The sequence below is a fragment of the Corapipo altera genome, unplaced genomic scaffold (genome assembly GCF_003945725.1).
Source record: "Corapipo altera isolate COAL_440 unplaced genomic scaffold, ASM394572v1 55, whole genome shotgun sequence".
NCBI lineage: Eukaryota > Metazoa > Chordata > Aves > Passeriformes > Pipridae > Corapipo > Corapipo altera.
Genome location: NW_020884882.1, coordinates 5,677,531 through 5,699,303, shown reverse-complemented (window position 1 = coordinate 5,699,303; position 21,773 = coordinate 5,677,531). Strand labels below are relative to the sequence as shown.

The following is a 21,773-nucleotide window of genomic DNA, read 5'->3' as shown; positions in this document are numbered from 1 at the left end:
TTCCCAGATATCCTGTCCTGACATCTAACAAGGAACAGGTCTGCCCAGTCCACACCAAGGGGCTGGGAAACATGGGACAGAGCAACACCAGGGTGGGGAACAGGCAGAGCACTGTGGGACTGCCTGGCTGGGAACCAAACCCACACCACTGCAGACACGCTTGGCAATTGCTGGAGGGAACAGAAGAGAGTCCAGCCAGCCCCTCTCCACGAGTGCTTGTGGGAGCAACAGGGAGGGGACGTACCTGACGCTGCGACGATCCACCTGGTAGCGCGCAGGCAGCAGCCCCCCGAGGGTGCGGTACATGATGAGAATGACCACAGTGAGAGCGGGCTCAGGCTCCGGCAGCGCCTGCCTTGGGGAGGAGCTCTCCACAGTGTAGTTCCCTTCGCCCCCAGTCAGTGTGGGCATTGCTGTAGGGGCAGCTGAGGCACACAAGGGGGTGGTGAGAACATATATACACACGTGCTGCTCCGAAGACAGCTTGCAAGGCCATCAGGAGCCTTTGGGATGTGGTGAAGCCAGAAGCTCAGGCTGTCAGAGGTGACTTATGGACCCCCGACAGAGCCAGGTCTCAGCAGGGTATACCTGCAAACTAGATGGCCTTTAAAGGCCCCTTCCAACCCGAACCATTCGTGATTGTACATCCTTCCTGCCAGCCATACCCACCCAAGCTGTTCCTTGAGTGATGCTCACATGCTCACCTTCAGCTTTCGGTGGGCTCAGCACGGACAGTGGCAGCACAACGTGGGTGTGGGGGTCCCAGGCGGGCTGGCCCCGGAAGAGGCTGCTGTGGTAGCGAGGGTAGCGCCGGCGGATATGGGAGTGGTTCTCCATGCGATCGATGCTCAGCACTGCAGAGGAGCAAGAGAGTGAAGTCAGATCTAGAATGGCCACCTGGAGAGAATCACGCTCCAGGGCACTTCAGGTTTCAAGTCGCTGGCGAAAGGACCACACGAGCCACAGGCTGGGTTGTGGCTATGTCCTGTGTTTGGGTATGACACATGACACATATCTCAGCACCCACAGTGCTCCTTCCCAGCCCAGATCCATGCTCCGCTATAGGGCAGACTACTTCAGCCACCAAGATCAGCTGCTTTTTCACTCTAGACTGGGAAGTAACTGGGAGTGGGCAGTACACTCCTGGCTCTGTTGCTTTTGGTGGTGTGTCAGCTAGTCCAGGCAGGGATGGGCCCTGGAAATCTCTCATGAACACCTCCCCACATTTGAGAGAGCCACCAAGGACATTATCAGCACCCTCCCTGAGATGCAGTGAGATAAAAAGGGAAGCAGGTGTAACGTAGGAGTGTCTCTGCACCATCCCAACCAGCCCCAGCCCCAGCCAGCTCCTACTCACTGATGTTGGGGGTGACGACACCAACAGGATTGAGGTAGGTGAGTTTCATGTTGCTGGCCAAGGTGCCCGAGTAGTCCCGCAGCTGCTCCATGAGGCTGGCGCTGCCGTGCTCTCCGTGTGGCAGCATGGCCCAGTGCTCCCGGTTCTCAGGAGCCAGCACGGAGCTGCCTGCGCGCAGCAGGTTCTGCACAGGAGAGACATGGGGGCAGGGGGTGAGGAAGCACTGCCTTTGGGATCTTCCTGGTCACCCCTAGACTGCAGCATTGTACTCTCTGCCCAACTTGCTGCACAAGGGCTTGGGGTAGAGAGGTACTTTCTGCTACAGTGGGCCTCCACCCTCATCGCTCATCAACAGAGACATCTTCCAGGCACTCCTGCCATGAGGGACTTGCAGGCAGCAATAAGACCTCCCTTTGCCTTCCCAGGCTGAGCAGACTCAGGTCTCTGCCTCTCCTCAACCAGCTGGTGCTCTAGTACCGACCATGCCTGTGATCTCACTTTTGTTGGCCACTGTCTGTGTAGCACTGGGGAGCCCCGTGCTCCCGATAGGGTCTCACCACATCTTCAGTGCCCTCAGAAACACAGGCTCAGGGTGGCTGATAGGAGAAGCAGCATCAGAAGTCACTGATCTGGGGGAAGGACTCACCTCATTGAAGTGGGCATCCTGTGTGGCTGTCAGGCCGAAGCCACGCTGCTGGCTCTCGAAGGCCATGAGGCGGGACAGCAGGCGGAAGGCGATGTGCACGTCATTGCCAAAGTAGTGGTCCATGTGGTCTGTCACAGCCCGGAGCCGGTGGGCCAGCTTCTTGGCTTCAATTGTGTTGAGCTCAGTCTTGTTCCTCTCCAAGCCCTCCAGCTGCCAGTGGTGAGAAAAGAGGGGATTAAATAATTAAGCAGGTTCCTTACTGGGAAACTGGGATGCTGCGGGCCCCACTGGACACAGAGATTATTTTTGAAGTCATGGCACAAGCCACTGACAGTCACAGTCGTGGTCACTAGAACAGGGAGCACTTCTGGCAGTCTCCAGCAACACACCAGGAGCTGCACTGGCCCAGCTAACCCAGTGCCATACACAACAGAGGCCAAGATGAAAGGACAGGGCAAGGGCCTGGCGATACTTCCCTGGAAACTCTCCTGGCTTCAGTTTCAATTCAGCCCAGGTGAGATGCAAGTATTGAAGACACTTGCCTGGAAATGTCAAAGGGATTTGTCACTGACAGAATCTGGGGGCTACAGAGCTTCTATGGAGCAGACATCCCATCAGTTCAAACCACTCAGCCCAGCTCAGGGTTATTTATTTTCCTCTCAAATGCTGTGGCAGGACACAGGTAATTTCTGGTGGGGACACTCAGATTAGACAAAGTCAAGTGAACTTAAGCTCAGACCAGTGCTCCCACAGGACAGGTTTGGGGGCAGGGGATGAGAAAAAAAAAGGTGCTGAGCACTGTGCCAAGTCCCTCTCATACTCCAGGCACTCCTGGAGAGCTGAGTGCTTTGAAATCTGGCTGTGAGCCCTTGTCAGAGGGCCCATGCTCTGTCAGGGCTGCAGAGCCAAGAGGATTACCAGCACAGACAGTTCCTTGAAGGCAGGTGAAGTGCAGTTGAAGAGATCTGGCTCCAGCCAGCCCTTTTCCTCATCACAGTGTCTGACAGCTGCACCTGAAGCAAGAAGGAAGGGCATGTTGGAAATTCAGCACAGGATACACATCCCCAGCAGGGACCCTCTGCAGCAGCTAATCCCAAAGAACAGCGCTGTCAAGTGATGGGGAGGGCCTATAACACCCCAGGACCATTGTCCTGCAAGTGTGCAATTCATTCTGCCCTTGGTCTGTAAAACCTACAGCTGCTGCTGTCCTCTCCCTCCAGGAGCTGGATTACTCTGTGTGCTGTGGGGCTGCATCACACCAGGTGCCATCACACAGAATTGCAAAAAGGACTAAGTGACTTGGCAGGACTCAGGCTGGAGAAGCTCCACGGCATGTGACTGTGTCCTCAGGGCACATCTCACCCCAAGCTACAGAAGCCCATGCAGCTCTAGGCATCCCCTGGCTGACAGCCTGAATGCTTGCTGAGGTCCTGCTCTCTCTACAGGGCAAAGTCACCCCAGGAGCACAACAGCCCTGCTGTGGGCTGGCAAACCTGCCCCAGAGATGAGCCCCTGCAGTTGATGGGGATGGAGCAGTGGGATGGAGGACCCCAGTGTGGAGGATCCAGCACTGTGGGTTCATTATCCAGTGACAGACCCCAACCCCTGGCTGGGGCCCAAGCACTACTGCACAGCAATGGAGTCACCAGCACTGAGTGGGATCAGCTGTTCAACATCACCAAAAACTCTGCTAAAGCCAACACAGAGAACAGTGTTCTGGGCTGCTACAAACACTTTACACAAGAGGAAATAGGCAACCCCAGTGTACCCAGTAGGACTGTGGAGGAGGTCCTCCTGGGGAGAGCACCAGGGCACAGGAGCCCACCTGAGTGCCCATGGCTGGGAGAGGGCAACAGCATGGCCAGGGCAGGGAGAGGGAGCCTGGAGGAGACTCCAGTTGCTGCTTAGAAAAGCCCCAGTAATAAACATGTCCCTCTCACCACCTCCACTGCCTAGCTGTCCTCCCAGCCACCTTTCTCCCAGCTGCAGAAGCACAGGGACCAGTGGCACTGCAGCTCGGAGCAGGGAGGACAAGAAAATCTTCACACTGCTGGCCTTCCTCTTGGACAGAACAGAGATCAGCTCAGGATCTGACCCCCAGGTCCCTGTGCCTCCCCCCACCAGCTGGGCAGAGGGACCAGGACCTTGTGCTGTGCCTGCCCATCAGTTGCTGACCCTGTCCTACTGCTCCCCACTCTAAAAACTTCCCCCTTCCTCCACCCCACGGCCACTCAACCGTTGCTCATCACCAGCTCCTTCCCCTCCCAGCCTAAGCAAGCAGGTACCACCCAGGAGAGCCAGCATCCATCCCAGCCAGGGAGCAGGGTATGGGCCCACCCAGAGCCAGCACTGCAGGCTCAGGACAGTGGGTGGCAGGGGCTGCATGCGGCTGCAGCTGGGTTTGTGCTGGTTAGTGTGCTGGGAGCAGGGAAGAGCGTGTAGGAGCAGTAAGGCCAGGCAAAGCATTGGCAAGACTCTTGGCAGCTCCAGAAGCAGAAGGGAAAGTGCAGGGGTGCGCAGGGTGTCAGGCAGGGAGCAGGAAGGGAAAGCCGTGTGGCGCAGCCCTTACAGCACAGGAGGAAGGAGATGGAACAACCTTACCTGCACCCCTCAAGCCTGAGCACGGAGGGCGAGAGAACCGGGGAGAGAAGCGACAACAGTTAGGAGCCGAACCTGCCTCCTCCTGGGGCGAACGGCTGGAGAAGGACAGGGTTTGTATTGTCCCCTGGGGCTCCCACTGCCCTACATCCCAGACACCCCATCACCGAGGACAGCTTAGCCTCCTCCAGCTCCAGATGCTGCCTCCTGCCCAACATTCACCTGCTTCCCTCGCAGGGCACATGGGGATGGGGCTGGTGGAGCCGCAGAAAGGCCCTGTGCTGCTGAGCTGCTGTGCCAAGCCTGACCTCAGCCTCAAACCCACTGAACCCAGAAAGCAGCAGGAACAAGGTGGGAACCGAGGCTGAGGGAACAGCACAGCCTCAGGGCTGGGTGATGTGCCTAGACCTCACAGCTTTTACCCAGCCTCAGCCCCATGTCCAGCCCCTCTGCTCTCCCCCAGGCTGTAGCATTTTCTCCACCAACTTCCTTCTCCCAGACCTCAAGTCCAGCTAAATAAGCTAAATAATATCACAAGAACAGAGTGATATCACTGGGGCTGCCACAGCCCCTGGCAGGACAGCCAGGCTGCCCCCTCCCCTCCCCATTGTGTTCATCACTCACCCAAGGAGCCTTTGGGACACAGCACTGCAGCTGAGAAGCCAAACTTGGTCTGAGGCCACCACACACCTGCCTTCAGGCTTTTGGGGCAGCCGTCATAGAGCACTGTGGAGACATGCAGCCCGAGGGGCTGGTCACAGGGGGAAGCCACTGACACTGAGCCCCACAGCACCAGCTCCCCACTGTGCCCACACTCACCCTCACAGCCGCTGGGTGTCACCTCAGCAAAAGGGCTGTCACAGCTGTTGCACTGGCGGCCGATGACCCCAGGACGGCAGTGGCACCGGCCTGTCTCCCTGTCACAGGAGCGGGAGGTGGAGCCCACGGGGTAGCAGTCGCATGGCAGGCAGGTGTCACTGCCTCTGGGGCGGTAGTGGAAGTCCTGGGGGGAGACAGAGACAGTCATCCGAGAGCCCCTTGGAACAGCAGCTGAGGCCGGTGCCTGGGGAACCCCTGGAGCCAGAGCAGAGAAGAGCCAGGCTCTCCTGATTTGCAAGCACTCATAGTGCCCCCACCATCACCATGTTGGGGCAGGAGGGTCACACAGGGGAGCTGAGCAGGGATCCAGCCCAGAACTGGCACACAAAGCAGGGCCTGGGCAGCTGCCAAGCCTTTGGAGGGGACAAGGAGCAGCATCAAGAATGAGCAGAGCTTCAGGCAAGCCACGGGCCACATTCCCATTGGCACAGCTGCCCCTCACCTTGCAGTGGCACTGCCCGTTGGTTTTATTGCAGTCGGGGTCAAAGCCCTTGTTCACATCACAGTTACAGGGCCCGCAGCTGGGGTTCCCCCACCAGCCCTTCGGACACTGCTGGTCCATCCTAAGGAGAGAGACACCTTCACTGTTACAGCCAAATCTCCCAGACCTTCTCTTCCCACCAGCCCAGCTCTCAACAGCTCTAAGGAGCCAGGTAGCACTGAGAGGTGCCAGGATGAGAGGCCAGCATAGAGCCAGACGCAGAGGATATGCCTGTGCCCTGAATCTCACCTGTGCTCACAATACTGCCCAAAGAAGTTCCCGCTGCACTCGCACACGTAGCCCAGGGGGGAGCCTGGCTTGCGGCGACACACAGACTTGTTCTTGCAGGGGTTGAGGTGACACACATCCACACAGTCCCCTCCGTAGTACCCTGAGGTGTGGACAGACACCACCATGTAAAGCAAGTATCTTCCCCCTGAGAGGGGCCAGAGCACCAAGGAGTGGACTCAGAGGGCTCAGGAGGGATTCTGCCCTCCAGGAAAATTGATGACTGTCTGAGAGGGATGTGACTTGCTCAAGGGCTGGACAGGAGAGCAGTCACGGGCTAGGAGACAGTCACGGGTAGAGGAGAAGACAGGCAGGCATGGAGAGCAGAGGAGTGGCAGTGTGCTGCAGGTCCTACCTGGTTGGCAAACACAAGAGTAGCTCTGCCACTCATCCTTGCAGATGCTGTTTGCTGGACAGGGGTTGGAGTCGCAGGGGCTTGGTACACTGCAGCCAGCCTCCACTCTCAGGGCATGGCTGGGTTTGGGTAGCACAGTCCCAGTGACGCTGTCACCCAGTCGCACACCCTGCAGTGCAGGTGAGAAATTCACAGTGAAGCTTTGACAGATACACAAGGCTCCAGTCCCCTACTCTCCACAAACCCCCAGCAGCAGCCACTCCCCACCACCCCTACTTATGGCTGTCCCACAACACCTCAGAGCCTTGAATGCTCAGAGGGAGAGTGACACCAGCAGTATGGATGCTGACAGCAGCTGCCAGACCTGTGTTTTCACCCCTTCAAGTAACATACCCACTGAGGAAGGATCAGAGCAATGGACTCACCTGTATGCAGCCCCTCAGCCCGTTCTGCACCTCGCCAGAGCCCAGGACTCCCCCCACATGCAGGTGTTTCACCTTCAGGCCATGTAGTTCATTTCCTACGACCACGGTATCCTGCAGAAGGAAAGGGAGTAACATGAGGCAACCGGCACCAGCCCTGCCCCAGCCCTCTCTGAGGGTGCAGAGGCACAGCCTGGCCTGTGTTTGCCAAGCACTCCCTACAGTTCCTGTCCTGGTGCTGGGGTCTCAAACAGCACCTACCTGGTAGAGCCCAAAGTCCAGGGTGAGGGTGATGACGTAGCGCGAGTCTCGCCCGCTGCGGACATCCCGCAGCTCCAGCTGGAGGTCGTGCCATTTCCCATCACTGAGCTGCAGCTGGTCCAGGAGGAGGCTGGTGCTGCGCCCGGACCCTCTGCTCACCATGAAGGAGAGCAGACCCCCAGCCAGCTGCAGAGAGGCAACCAGCAATGCCAGCAGTAAGCAAAGACGGCGTCAACTCTGGCTGCTTCCTGCCTATCCCTTATTCGAGGAAACCCAGCCCTCTAAATGTCTCTCCCCACAATTACACTCTGCTTGGGATGGAGCCAGCAGGGAGAGCAGTGTCCCCCCGCTCTCCCGGGGCAGACAGCAACAGAGGCTGAGGCTGTGTCCCTACCTGGCAGAGAAGGGTGGTGTACTGGCCTGCATGGGCCTGCAGAAGCACCCCATCCATCTGGCGTGTCCGAAACGCCAGCCCCAGGTACCATGGCACTGAGATCTTCACATCTGTCTTGAAGTCCCAGGTCAGGACACTATTGCCCTGGAAATAGTGGGCATGGTGCATGGCTGGAAAGGAAAGTGGAGGTGAGGAGAAGGGACGGGCACTTCACAGGGAGCACTAGGTGCAGGGACAACAGAGCTAGTTCAGCTCACATAGATCCCTTACTCTTCCACAGCAACCCCAGCACAACCTTGCACGTACCCACCCTGCCTGTGCCCAGCAGTGCCCGCTCACTCACGGTGGTGGCAATCTTTGCCCCCGAAGCCAACAGGACAGAGGCAGGAGTAGGTTCCCCAGCTGACAGAGCAAGTGCCACCATTCTTGCAGGGGTTGGAGTCGCAGAACGTGTGCTTGGCGTGACAGCCTAGAGATAGCAAAGTCACCTGTATCAGCATTAACCCGCTCACCACCTCCCCCCAGCCCACATGGAAAGGGGGAGAGCCTGCCAGCCTTTTCCCTGGCTGCCAGAGGGGCAAACCCAGACACTTAGTCTCTCCACACAGGCCCTGTGTGCTCAGCGATGAGGGTCAAGGCTGTCATTACTCCTTATGCCAGAATAAAGACAGTGTAGAGCTGGGCTGACTATCTAGCATCTCCCAGACAGGCCAGCTCTGCAGGCTCTGCACTTAGGATCAGGGGACATTCCCAGAATATTAGCTGAGGTGGGCATTGGCTCATTTAGGAGGATCTGGAAGGCCCATTCCCCAGTGGGAAGCTGCTCAGCTCCAGCTGTGCTGCCATGATGCTGCTACAGCCCAGCAGTGCTGCTGCCTGAGCAATTCCCAGGGCAGGGGCTGGCAGGAGCAGACAGAGGCACTGGCACCTGCAGTGGTTCCGTTGTTGGCGATGTAGGAGGCCAGGTCGATGCGTTTGCTGTCAATATACAGGTCTCTCATGCAGCCCACAAAGTCACGGTGAGTGATGGGGAAGTTTTCCGGAAGGTTGGGGACCCCTCCAAGGAGTAAGGGACCTGTGAGATCCAGGGACCTACAGGAACAGAAGCCCAGGGCATTAGGAGCTACAGCACCTCAGGTTGGCCCAGCCAGCTCCCCAGTGCACAAGGCGGGGAAGCAGACATCCTCGGGGACAGGCACACACAGCCAACGTCCCAGATGTGAAGAGCTGGCTCCTCAGGGGACCTCTCCCCACCACAGCAGTGCCCACCAGTCTCCAAGGAACTCACTTCTTTGAGCTGGTCTGCACACCTTCTGCAGCACAGGAGTAGTTCCCAATCTCGCTGCCGAACTGCAGGGCCACTGAGGCATCGCATTCATCTATTGTCAGGATGGCCACCTTGTCCTTGGAGGGGCCCTGCACTACCCCCAGGGTGCTGACCTTGGGCTGAAAGCAAATGCAGGGTGTCATCAGCACATGTGCCCCAGACCCAAGCACTCAAGGTTTCACACAACAGCAGGGAAAGGCCTGAGCATGACTCAGGCACCGCTGCACTGTTGGAGGTTTGAGCAATGCAGGGGGGAAACCTCTGGCCGAGCCCAGCAAGCAGCACCAGAGAGGGGCATGGGCAAGGACACTGCATGGAGAGCATTCCTGCAGCCTCCAAGTGCTGTCCTGAGTGTCAATCTCCCCCTGCACCCAGCTGCCTGTTCCTCTGAATCCATCCCTAAAGGGCTGAAAACCACCTCTACCATCTCTCCACAGCCTCCCTCAGAGAACAGGAGAGCCAGAGCCACTCACTGGTGGTAAGAGAGAACCAAACGTACCTTGTTGTAGTAGCGGAGCTGCAGCGTGTGCCACTGCCCATCACTCACACCCCCTGGCAGGTAGGGGCTCACCACCGTGCTGGACTCTCCTGAGGAGACACGGATGATGGCAGGCTGAGGGAAGCTGGACAGCCCTCAGATGTGCCTGCCCTTCCTGAGGCACCAAGCCCACTGTGCTGCCCATGGCCTTGTGAAGTTTGTGGTGACATAAGGGGCCAGAACAGCAGCAGAGACCCCAAAAGGGTTTGTCCTGGTTTGTGTTCACAAAGCACTGCTGCACTTGCACTCCTGAGCCCAGGGAGGGTCCTGAGATACACACTCATCCCCTGTGTTATCCACTGATGCTCACCAACACCTCTCACCCCTGCCTCCCTGAGCATGAGCTCCATCCAGGGCAGCACTCTGCTCTCCCCACTCAGCACAGGCCTTCTTACAGCTCCCATGACACAAATCCCACAAGAGGCAGGGCTGAGCATACCTGTGGAGTATTTCAGCTGGACCTGCCCCTGGATGATCTCCACTGCCAGGAAGTCATGCCTCTCATTCAGGCGCCCATTGTAGAGCAGGAGGCCACTGGGCTCCACAGTGCTGAACCTGGGGCAAGGGAGGAAGCAGGAAGGCAGAGTGTGTGTGTGCAAGGAGCATGTGGAGATCCCCGCTCTCCTGTGGCATGCACCAGCATCCCAGCACAGGGACACTGAGACCTGAGCATGGAGGCAGTGAGCTGGCAACATGGAAAGTCTGAGGCACTGAAGGGAGGGATGAGCTGATGCCAGGGCAGATTCAGAGCCCTTCGGTCAAAGGTGCCACGGCAGCCCCGTGGGGAAGCAAAGCCAGTAACACACAGGTCTGGAGACCATCAGCCAGCCCCTATATCAGCCCAGCGCACACAAGAGCCACCAGAGCAGGGCCAGGTGAACCGGGGACACTGGTGTCCAGCGGAGGAAGGAGAGCACTTACGAGAGGGCAAGGGTGAAGTGGAAGCGCTGGCGCAGGCCCCGGAACATGACGAAGGATCGCGGTGGGAAGGAGCGCGTGGACACCTCGCAGAAGGGCGTCTCGAAGCCGCCCGCTGGGCACTGGCAGCGGAAGCCCCCGTCGGCAGCGTTGGTGCAGGTGCCACCATTGCGGCACACGCCGGGCACACACCGCCCCGAGCGGCTGTCCACTTCACAGTTCTCGCCTGGGGGAGCAAGGAAAGAGCCTTGGGACACAGGCGCAGTGGCCACTCATCCTTGTCCCGGGAGTGCAGACCTCAGTCGGGTTTGGGGCACGGCAGCCAAGGGACAGGACTCTGTGGAGCAGCTGGGGGTCAACAAAGGATACGACAACCCAAGTGTCACCCAGGTGTTCCCCACAGGAGTAGTTCCCCACAGGTAGCCAGTGAGTGAGATACGACTGCCAGCCCTGCAGCACAAGCCACTGGGCTGGATGTGATGCCAGCTGTGACTGAAGGGGCAAGTTGGATCCAGTATGGCATGGGAATGGGACAGCAGGGCACTGGCCACAGCTGGGCTGCACAGTCCTGAGGATGAAGAGGCAAGGACAAGCCAAGGAAGTCATGGTAATGGAGAAAGTACCTCCTTGGTCCCTGCCACCACACAGGCCTGGGAAGGCATCACAGTTCTGTCTCTGGGGTATGGGGACAGCCCAGTGCCACTGAGCTCCCTTGCCAGGTGCCTCCAAACCCTGTGTGCAGGCTCTGACATAAGGAGCAAAAGCCAAGTGGAAACCAGTCAAATGAGGGACAGCAAATATCCTTGCACCTTGCTGCCATGGGTAACAGGGATGCCTCATGCCAGCTCAGCAGTGCAAGTGCAGGGGGTCCGGCCAGCCCCTTTTCCCATGCTATCCCAGCTATAGCTCAGCTGCAGTCCTACACCCCCAGCACTGCTCCCATTACTTGCTCTGTGGCACGCAAGGAGGATGAGGAGACAGCATGAAGTGACAGGGAAATGAGCTCATTAACCCTTCTGCTAATGGCTGTTCACGCTTCAAATGCTAGGGGTTAATTACCACTGACTCTGCTTATCTCACCAGGAGCCACCAACAGGAGAGTAGCTCCGAGGCAGCCATCTGCTGCCACACTCCCTCCCAGCAGCAAGGGCAAGGCAGGGGATCCCTCCTCAGTAGCCATAGGCCACCTCCCCTTACCCACAGTTGCCAGACATGGGTCTCCACAGCCTGTTGGTGACTTGTGGCAACAAGACACTGGCTGGACTGGAAATTTGTCCCCCACAGCTAACACCAGATCTGCCTGGATCGGATCCTACCTGGTGGGGCAGCAAGGTCCAGCCTCCCCCTCTGCTCTGGGTGGGCAGCAGCTTACCCATTGCACATGGGGCCAGTGTGGGCTCCACACCTCTGCCAGACCAGCTGAAGCACAGGCAGACACCAGCAGCTCAGATAGCCCCAGAGCCTGCTAGCATGGAGGATGGCCAAGAAGCCTCCTGTGCCCCAGCCTAACACAGTCCAGCTTAGTCCTCCTGCTCTGTGAAAAAGGCTGGGAGGTGATGGCCGGGCTCCCCAAAAGCCTTTCATGCCACCTCCCAACAAGACAGATTTCTATGGCAACCTCAGCCCTGCACATCCAGCACCATGGAAACACGGAGAGCTGGGCTCTGACACCCGCTGCCCTCCTGCGAAGAGCACCCCGCCATGGTGACAGCAACGCCAAGGGACCCGCCCACCCGTCCCCACACAGTCCCCCGGCTCAGCACTCACCGCTGAAGTGCTGGCGGCAAACACAGGTGTATCCTCCCTCCTTGTGGGTGCAGATCCCACCATTCAGGCAGGGGTTGGAGTAGCAGAGGTTGATCTCGGTCTCACAGTAGTCCCCGGTGAAGCCCTGCGGGCAGCGGCACCGCAGGCCAGTGATGGGGTGGATGGGCCTGAAGAGGGTGGAAGGGGAGGTGATGAAGGGGGCCGAGCTGTCAAACTTGAGGACGGAGATGCACTTCATGTAGTTCTGGCAGGGCTCCCGCAGGCAGACGTTGTCGTCGAAGGGCAGCACCTCCAGCATGGAGGCGCCCGTCAGTACCATGCGCTTCATGTACAGTTGCTCCTGCAGCTCCTCTGAGCTGAAGTAGCGCCCGCCCCGCGGCGCCAGGGCCGAGAAGCTGACATTGAGCACCGTGCCACCCACGTCCGTGTCGTTCTGGATGTTGAAGATGAAGATGTCCTCCTTGGGCGTTGCAAGCACGGTGGCCACCCCTTCCAGGAAGGTGGACAGCAGCGGGGAGAGGAACCGCTCCTGCCACATGTTCTCCAGCCGCACTGTAATGCTGTTGGCCAACATGTCCTCCGTGATGATGATCACCCGCAGGACGCACTGGGCCGTCACACTGTGGATCCCATCTGTTGGAGGGAACAGGGACACACTGCAGGTTTCTGCTGCTTGGAGGGTTTCCTCCCTCCAACCCCAGAGCAGAGACCTCCACCCCAGTGTGACCCTCGACAGGTCTGAGTCCTGGAGCCACAGCCCCAGAGGCCAGCAGGGTGCCACCTGGGCTGGAGGGGGAGTGGCCGGTGTGGTTGCACCTTCTCCCTCCCATCAGCCTCTCCACTTGAGAGAACTCTCAGGTTTTCTCCCTGTCCTGGATCTTGGCAGCAAACTGAGCTCTGAAGAACAAAGGTGCTCAGGAACAGAAGGAAGTCCCAGCAGGAGGTTTGGCAAACACAGAAGCCGATGCCAGGGCCCGGGGTGTTTTGCTTCCCTGCTGTGTCCTGTCTGCCTCCCCCACGCTGCCTTTCCCTGCGCTCTGCTCTGCTTCTCCTTCCGTTTCCTTCCTCTCTCCTCCAGGCTCTCCCAGGCTTTTGTGCTGGTCTCCCTGCTTCCCCCCTTCCCACCATCTGCTCCGCATCTCTTCCTCCCTCGGTCCATCTCCGGTTTGTTTAATTCCCTTTAATCTCTATTTTCCTTGGAAACAAATTCCCTCCCTTTGGGAGCCCGCGATCTCCCAGGCAGGAGCACAGGAGCATGCAGACACTGGGGTGTGCCCGCTTGCTCTCTCCCAGGACCTTGGCCAGCAGCAGCAGCAGCAGCTCACCCGCCCCATGCCAGGTGCAGTCACGGGCAGCAGCTCAGGCTGCAGGAGCACAGGCAACACAGCACAGCCCAAACGGGCAATGCCAAAGCTCCCACCCCAGCAGTTCTGCAATCAGGGGCACCTGTCTCACCCCACTTACTCAGCTCCCAGCAACCCAACAGATCCTGCTGCCTTGGAGGGTCATTGTCCTCCCACCAGGCCACCCCAGATACCTCTGCTAGAAGCTTTTGCCAGACACACAGCAGGGAGAAGCCTGTCTGCTGCCCCCAGGATGCCTCCTTTCTCCTGTTCTGCTTCTTCTGGGCCCTCTAGCCCCAGCACAGGCTCTGGCAGGCAGAGCCAGTCTTCAGCATAGCAAAGCAAGGACCGCACCAACCTCTGTGGCCCCAGAAATGTTCAATGAGGCTCATCAGGAACCTCGCTGCTCCTGAAATGAGGCAATCCATCTTCCAGCCCATTGACAGCAGCCCAAAGCTGGTGCCCCACGGGCATCAGCAGCACATAGCTGTCACCTGTTGTTCCCATCTCCCTCCCCATCCACCTGAGAGCCCCAAACCCCTACATTTCCTTGGAAACCTGGCTCTCCATCATCATACCAAGACAACACTCACACTCACATCAGCACATCTCAATAGTGACTACCAGGACTAATCCTGGATCCCAAGCCTTGCTGCAACATCCCCTATGTGCTTTATCTCCTCCAACCCAACACATGGAGGCACAAAAGGCAGCAGTTTTCCTGGCACCCTGGTCAGCCCCGGTCCCAGCAAGGACCAGGAGTGCAAATGCCAGCCACCCGTCCCCCCATCCATGCCCCAGCTCCAAGCCTCATGTGCAAAGGTGCCTTTACTGTTCTCCTCTTCCAACAGCTGCTGTGCTGCAAAGCCTTTTGATTTCCCTCAGCCCTGTTTGAAGTTTGCAGTGCAGGAGGATTTAAAGATTGTAACATCTCCCCTTCTTCCCGCCTCTCTCTTCTGCTCTTCAGAAGGTGAAAGCTTTCTGGCGACCCTGCGAATTCCCGCGCAAGCACCAGCCCTGCACACTGGGACTGCTGCTCTGGAGATAAGGCTCGCTCCAGGCTAGGGGAGCAGCGTGCCAGTACAGTCACCCAGGAGCTAATCTCCTGCAGGAAAGGGAGGGTTGCTTCTCTCTGAAATCAAACTGCTCCCACCCCACATGGAAGCAAGGTGAGAAACCACCCCTCTGTGTGACACCCTGCCAGCTCTGACATGGAGGGCAGCATGAGCAGCAGTTACTAAACGGCTCTGTCTGGCACCTGGCTGGACATGCCAGCAGATTTAGACCTGCCTGGGCTCAGGGCAAGGAGCTGGCATCATCACCTGCATCCCCAAGGCACCTTTTCTTTGCAAGAGGCTCATGGGGTGCCAAGATCACCCAGACCTTGAGGGGCAGGAGTGAGAGGAAAGCCACAAGCCTGACTCAGTGGCACTTGACATAAGATGCTCCCTAACCCACTATCAGCCTGGTGTCCCTCCCTGAGGGGCCACTTGGTGTTGGAGCACCCTGGGATGCCATCACTTTTTCACCAGCTTCCTTCTCAGCACACAGCTGGGTCATGTCCCAGCTCCCCCTCCTCTCCCTTTGTCCCCTCCTCACAGTTTGCCTCTCTGGCCAAGGCAAGGGTGAGCTCAGCCCGAGCCCAGCTCCCTTCCCCCTCCTCTCTTTGGCTCATAGTTCACCCGGAAGCAGCAACAAGGCCCTGGGGACAGCTCTCTGTCTCCCCAAGGGCTGCTCAGTGCCCAGCAATAGGCAGGCAGACATCTGCCTGATTTATGGCTGTTATTAGGCCTTGGTTGACACGATGCTGAGTCCTGGGGCAGGCCAGGGGCTAGCAATGCCTCCCAGGAGCAAGGAGGCTGTGCCTGGAGAAGAAGGTGGCCTGCAGGGTGCCTGATGCCTTTGGCATTGCCCAGCCCATGGCAGGAAAGCCAAGCACCCCCTTCCCATTTCCCCACAGCAATGTGGAGTCAGTTCCAGCCCCACAGCCCTCCTCAGTAAGCTCACCATAACACACTGTCCCACCTCAGCATCACACCCAGGGCTGCCTTCAACCTCAGCTCCATGCAAGGAGAAGCAGATGGTTAAGAGAATGACCCACTGCAAATGGGGAAAACAAAAAAAAAGGCAACCAGAAGAAAGCCCAAAGCTGGCTGGAGGCGCTGACCCCCCATGGGAGGCATTTTAATCACGAATGCTCAGCCTTTCTGATTAAATCCTGTGGCTGGAGAGCTGGTGCCTGGTGAATATTCATGCAGCAGAGTGAGGAGTCTTAGAAACATGGCTACAGGGAATGGAGCAGGGAAAAGGGACAAGGGGTTCTAACCCCTGTGCTGGGCAGCATCGTGTTTGCACTTCCAAGACTGACAATTACCAGCTTCAAAAGCACCAAAGCTAAAGAAAGAAGAGCTCTGTCTGGAGAGCAGGATGGACAGCAGACTCCTCCTGGGAAGCTGGACAGTCAGTCTGGGAATGGACATCTAGGCTTGTACTAGAAACCTTTTGCAGGGAGCAGGTCTGCCAACCACTGCCAACCACTGGGTCTGCCAGAGTGAGAGCCCATCTCTCCTGTTCCTTTGTGCTGCCAGTGGCTCCCTGGATCCCCAGGCAACATCTCAGCCTGCTGTGCGGCATGAGGCATGGACTCCTAGCCAACACTCCCACCCCAAGAGCCACTGAGTCACTAGCAGAGGTTCCCCTTCCCCTACAGCAAATGGTTTGGCCTTCAACCTCTCAGGGAGTTCCAGAGATTGGGAAGAAGGCAGCTCAGCTCAAACAACCTCCCTGATTCTGTCCCTCACTTGTGGGGACCAGAAGCTCACAAATAGGCTCCAATGTATCACTGCCTGTCCTGTTCTGAGTGGCAGAGACAGTGTTCAAGAGAGCGAAAGCCACCACTCTGCCTGCAGTGGCCACCCTAGGGACAGTGAGGGCGTTCTGGGGACAGACAGGGTGGCTTTCATGTTTGCAGCTGAGGAGCAGTAAAACATGTCCAAAGGGAGAAGTCAGGAAAGAAGAAGATGAGTATAGGTAGGGTGAACATTCCTCACCACTGCTGAAGGGCTTTGGCAGACCTTTCAACATTTTGATGATATTTACCAGTTAAGAGATCTTGGAAGTAAATCAGGCTCCCGTCACCCAGCACAGAGGAAGAACGTCACTGTCCCACAGCTGAGCCTCCACCCTTGCCACCAGGCCCAGAGAAACTAGTCTGAAATGGTTGAAAGTCAACATGATGTCAGTCTCCTACACTGTCCCGATTTCACACAGTAGTGCTGGCCACGGACACAGCCCCTCCACCCTGCTGTCCTACATCCTCAGTGGTCAAGAGCAGATTTTAGCAGCCATAGGTGCCCACACACCTGTGAGAAGCTGGGATCAGTTTTGGGGCTGTCAGTCCCACTGAAAAGGCACTGGTTTGTGATGGCCCAAGTCTTCTCTGTCTCCTACAAGGGACTGAGCTAAGGATACACACAGCTTGTAGGCAGGCAGGCAGAAGGGCCCCTTGCCCTGTGTTTTAGGGGGATCCAGCCTCCCCCAAAGGGGTGATAAAGCTCACAGGCAGGCAGAGAAGCCACTCCCTCCTTGGATGCTGACCTTGGGGTACCCACCTAGGTGCTACTGCTGCCTTCCAGCAGCAGGAAGGTGCTCCGACACGGTGCTGTGCCCGGGGCAAACAATGCAGCCGGGTCTGAATGTCCTGGCTGCCAGCTCTGTAAACCCACCCTCCCTCTGCACACAGCGACAGCGTGGGGCTGACAGAGCTGCCAGCTGGGCGGGGGGCTTCCAACAACAAAGACGGAAAAACCAAACCAGACTTCCACCTCCACAGCCAATACCAAAGCCAACAAAAGGCCCATTTTCCAGTGTCTCTCTTCCCTCCCCGAAACGGCTCTTCCCTTTCCATCTTCCCCCCTCCTTCATGAGCACACCTCTCCCATTCTCCCTTCCCACTGGAAGATGACGACATTCTAATTGCAGGGGCCCCCTTGCCGCGAGGCGGCTCGATACAGGACTTCGGGATGTGATTGTCTCCTGCCTTTGTGCAGGGTTAAGTGTGTGAGGAGGCAGGGCTTGCATAAACACACTGGGGCAGAAGCTGGAAAGGTCAAAACCACCCCCCATCTCCAGCGACGGGCATGTGTGCGCCTGCACCCGCTCTCGGCCAGCCCTGCGGCTACAATTAGCCCCCACAGAGCCCCAGCCCACCGCCCGGCTGGTGCTGCCCATGCAGGATTGCCTTGAACAGGTCTCCTCTTAAAGCCCTCGCTCCATCTTTTGAAAAAGATCCTCCTCTCATTGAATAAGCTGGACAGAGAGAGGTAAAAGGGAGGGCACCTGGTAGCCGATGGTTGGGGGAGCATCGTAATTTAGTGTACAGCTCCCCAGGCACTCTTGGCAACTCAGTGCTTGGCCCCTCCGGAGAGGGCTGTTGCCCTCCCTCCCCCAGAGCCACTCCACGGTTCAGCGATGGACAGATGCCTCCATTTCCAGTCACGCATCCGCCAGCAAAGAAAGGCTGATGGTGAAGGCTAACGTCAGACTCTGGGAGCTCCAGGTCCAAACCCCACTTGCTGACGGGCAAGGCCCTAGGTCCATCTTTGCCCTGTCCTCAGCTGGGCTAGAGGGGACCCCAACACTCCGCAAAGCCATCCCGGCAGCTACCACTAGCATTTGCATTTGGATACTCCTGCAACTCACACTATGCAAGAGTTCCGAGCACTGAGCTCAGGTTTGTCACAGCTGTCCCTGGCAACAATAAGTTGGCCACAGAAAGGCAGTACCAGGCTTTAGAAGTGCAGGTGTTGGCAGGTGCCACAGCCAAAATCGAGACTGAACCGTTTGCTACCAGCAGATGGGTATTTTTAAGAGGGTTCCCTCTGCACTGAGTTCAGTCCCTCTCTCCCACACAAAGTCGGAGGAGCACTCAGTCCCAGCAGAGAGAAGAACCACCCAGGCTTGGGAGCAAAGTAGTGTACCAGCCCCTGGGCCTTCCTGGGAACTATCTGCCTGCCTGGCCAGCAACCTATGGCACACAACACAGCCTGGCTGGCCACAGCACCTCCAAAGGTGCCTCACTTGCAGCTACAAGCGATCCCCGCACCTGAGTAATGATGCTTTGTTCTTGCAGATCATCTCCAGCCTCAGCCCCTTTACAGAGCACTCCCCAGCACCCTGCCTTCAACTCCCACCCTTCCCACCACTTCAGTAGTATTCCCTGACTAGAAGGGACTCCCAATCCAAATCTTGTTGCTAGTCCACAACCCATCCCCGACACAGAATGGGCTCCCCTAGGAGGACTGCGTGGAGCTCCCCCAAGGTACTGCATTGAAGGTTTAATGATTTTTCACTCCCTACCTGTGACAGTCACCAGCATGGAGGCCACAAGTGGACGGTTGTTATCCAGCTTACGGCTCAGCCTCAGCTCCCCGCTCGATTGATTTACAATCAACAAGTGCAGTTCATTTCCCCGCTCAAAGGTGTAGAAGAGGCGGTCAGATGCATCTGGGTCATACGCTGGGACCTTCCCTATGATCCCTGAAGGGAAGGTGTTGGACTTATTGGACACGTAGTTATTGAACAGGATTTGGAAGTTCTTGAGAACAGGGCTGTTGTCATTCTGGTCAATGAGTTTGATGTGGACTGTGGCTCTGCTGACCAGAGGGGCAGAGGTGGCCTGCACTACAATCACGTACTCAGGTTTTGTCTCATAATCCAAGTCTATCAAGGCTGTGAGCTCCCCAGAAAAGATGTCCATCTGGAATATCTCGGGGATGTTGCCCTCCACAATTTGGTACATGATCTGGGCGTTGGGTCCCTCATCTGGGTCAACAGCTGTGATTTGGGCCACCACAGAGCCTACGATGCTGTTCTCCTTTACCAAGACCTCAAACTCTTCAGCGGGAAAGACAGGGGCATTGTCATTCACATCCTGAATGGTGACCTGGATGTGGACGGGAGTTCGCTGAGGAGGGATGCCCCTGTCCACGGCATATGCAGTCAGTTCGTAGACGGGAACGTTCTCTCGGTCCAGCCTGCGGACAGTGCGAATGATCCCCGAGGTGGGCTCTATCGTGAAGTCTCCATCCCCATCCTCCCCGTTCTGGAAGGTGTACTGCACTCGCCCGTTGGTGTGAGCATCCCGGTCAGTGGCAGAGATCTGGAGCACGCTGGTGAAGGGAGGCGCATCCTCAGAGATCACGCCCTGGTAATGAGGGCTGACGAACTGGGGGGCATTGTCATTAACGTCATTCACCATGATTTCAACATACGTGGTGTCTGCTTTCTGGGGGATCCCGTTGTCCTTGGCAGTGATAGCCAACGTGTACGTGACCTGGTCCTCATAGTCCAGTTCTGCCTGGAGAGTGATGGCCCCAGAGTCTGGATCAATGCGAAACTGAGGGACGTTGTCTTCCAGGTAGTACGTGATGCGGGCATTTTCCCCCACGTCATCATCTGTGGCGCTGATCACCACCACGGTGCTGCCCACAGGCCGGTCCTCGTTGATGCTCACAGAGTAGTGGGCACTCTGGAACACAGGCCGGTGGGTGTTGGCATCGGTGATATTGATGTGAACATGGCAGTTGTCACGCAGGGTACGATCAGAGGCTGTCACGGTGAGCACGTAGCGCCTCTCCTGCTTGTAGTCCAGCGGCAGAGACAGAGTGATGAGCCCTATCCCACCTTGGGTGCTGATGGAGAAGCGGTTCCTTGTGTTGCCTCCCGTGATCTGGTAGGTGATGGCACTGTTCACATCCCGGTCGATTGCTGTGACGCTGAGGACACTGGTTCCCACAGCTGCATCCTCGTTCAGGCGGATGAAGTACTCCTTCTGGGTAAACTCGGGGCGGTTGTCATTGACATCCATGACAGTGATGGTGACGCTGGCCGAGGCGGATAAAGACGGAGAGCCATGGTCACGAGCCTCTACTCCAAAAAAATAGTGCTCGACTGACTCCCGGTCCAAGGGCCCACTGACCGTGATCCACCCCGTGGCACTGTTCACCACAAAGGGTGTGTCAGCAGAGACCCCTGTCAGTTTGTACTCCAGGCGTGAGTTCTCCCCATAGTCCGCATCCACGGCCTGGATGTGGATGACAGAGTGGCCGAGGGGAGCATTCTCCAGGACAGATATTTGAAAAGGGGTGCTGACAAAAATGGGGGCATGGTCATTGATGTCCACCACCTGGATACTGGCCATGCCAGTGTTGTTAGAAAGGGGAGGACGCCCCGCGTCCTGTGCCCGGATCCTCAGGGCATACTCCCGCTCCACCTCAAAATCCAGCGGGGCTACCACCTGTATCTCCCCAGTGACACTGTCAATGGAGAACTGGCCCCGGCTGTTCCCACTGATAATGTTGTAGTGTACCAGCGCGTTGTTGTCCTTGTCCAGATCCGTGGCGGTGACACGCAGGATCTCAGTGTGGGGCCGTATATCCTCTCTCACTTGGACAATGTAGCGCTTCTCACTGAACTGAGGGATGTTGTCGTTCTCATCAAGGACTGTGATGTAGACCTTGACCGTGGCAGAGCGGGGCCCTGGCTCCCTTCCCTGGTCGTTGGCTTCCACCACAAGGGAGTACCTCTCCATCTTCTCCCTGTCCACAGGTCCGCTGGTGGTGATGAGGCCAGAGCGGGGGTCAATCTCAAAGACATCATGGGCAGCCCGTTCATTGACAAAGCGGTAGCGGATGTTGGCGTTAGGCGGGGAGTCGACATCCGTGGCCCGCAGCTGCAGGATGGGGTATCCCTCCTCCACGTTCTCCCGGATGGTCTCCCGATACTCGCCCTGCTCGAAGACGGGGTCGTGGTCGTTGCGGTCGGCCACGGCTATGGCCACCATGGTGGTGGCGGAGAGCCGGGGCACCCCGTGGTCGGTGGCCGTCACTCGGAAGTAGTGCAGGTCCATGCTCTCGCGGTCCAGGGTCTGGGTGGTGGAGATGAGCCCGGCCCGCGGGTCGATGCTGAAGAGCTCCCGCGAGCGGCTGTTCATCAGCGCGTCCATGGAGTACACCAGCCGCCCCGCCTCGCCCCCGTCGGGGTCCTGGGCCGCCACTGCCACCACCGCCGTCCCCGCCGGCTGGTTCTCCGCCACCTCTGCCTGGTAGTTGTACTGGGGGAACAGTGGGTGGCGGTTCGGGGCTGCGCGCCGGCTCCGCCGCCCCGAGCCCGGCGCCGGGGACAAGGGCAGCGGGCGCG

The 21,773-nt window shown here is 57.8% G+C and overlaps 1 protein-coding gene across 1 annotated transcript in view; it reads right to left on the bottom strand.

The window, feature by feature from the left end:
* The window catches only part of CELSR3 (cadherin EGF LAG seven-pass G-type receptor 3), a 31,534-nt gene extending 9,907 nt beyond the window's left edge, over positions 1 to 21,627 (bottom strand). The window contains exons 1-21 of the mRNA XM_027640250.1: positions 18,933 to 21,627; positions 12,232 to 12,864; positions 10,468 to 10,690; positions 9,986 to 10,101; positions 9,508 to 9,596; positions 8,970 to 9,127; positions 8,610 to 8,773; positions 8,025 to 8,150; positions 7,682 to 7,851; positions 7,288 to 7,473; positions 7,030 to 7,140; positions 6,605 to 6,773; positions 6,211 to 6,352; positions 5,923 to 6,043; positions 5,421 to 5,604; positions 5,226 to 5,327; positions 2,922 to 3,016; positions 2,004 to 2,213; positions 1,358 to 1,541; positions 705 to 854; positions 245 to 425 (exon numbers count right to left, since the gene is read on the bottom strand). Coding sequence (XP_027496051.1) covers positions 245 to 425; positions 705 to 854; positions 1,358 to 1,541; positions 2,004 to 2,213; positions 2,922 to 3,016; positions 5,226 to 5,327; positions 5,421 to 5,604; positions 5,923 to 6,043; positions 6,211 to 6,352; positions 6,605 to 6,773; positions 7,030 to 7,140; positions 7,288 to 7,473; positions 7,682 to 7,851; positions 8,025 to 8,150; positions 8,610 to 8,773; positions 8,970 to 9,127; positions 9,508 to 9,596; positions 9,986 to 10,101; positions 10,468 to 10,690; positions 12,232 to 12,864; positions 18,933 to 21,579 — 6,161 coding nt within the window. The 5' untranslated portion in view covers positions 21,580 to 21,627. The remainder of the gene's footprint in view (positions 1 to 244; positions 426 to 704; positions 855 to 1,357; positions 1,542 to 2,003; positions 2,214 to 2,921; positions 3,017 to 5,225; positions 5,328 to 5,420; positions 5,605 to 5,922; positions 6,044 to 6,210; positions 6,353 to 6,604; positions 6,774 to 7,029; positions 7,141 to 7,287; positions 7,474 to 7,681; positions 7,852 to 8,024; positions 8,151 to 8,609; positions 8,774 to 8,969; positions 9,128 to 9,507; positions 9,597 to 9,985; positions 10,102 to 10,467; positions 10,691 to 12,231; positions 12,865 to 18,932) is intronic.
* Between the last annotated feature and the right edge of the window lie 146 nt (positions 21,628 to 21,773).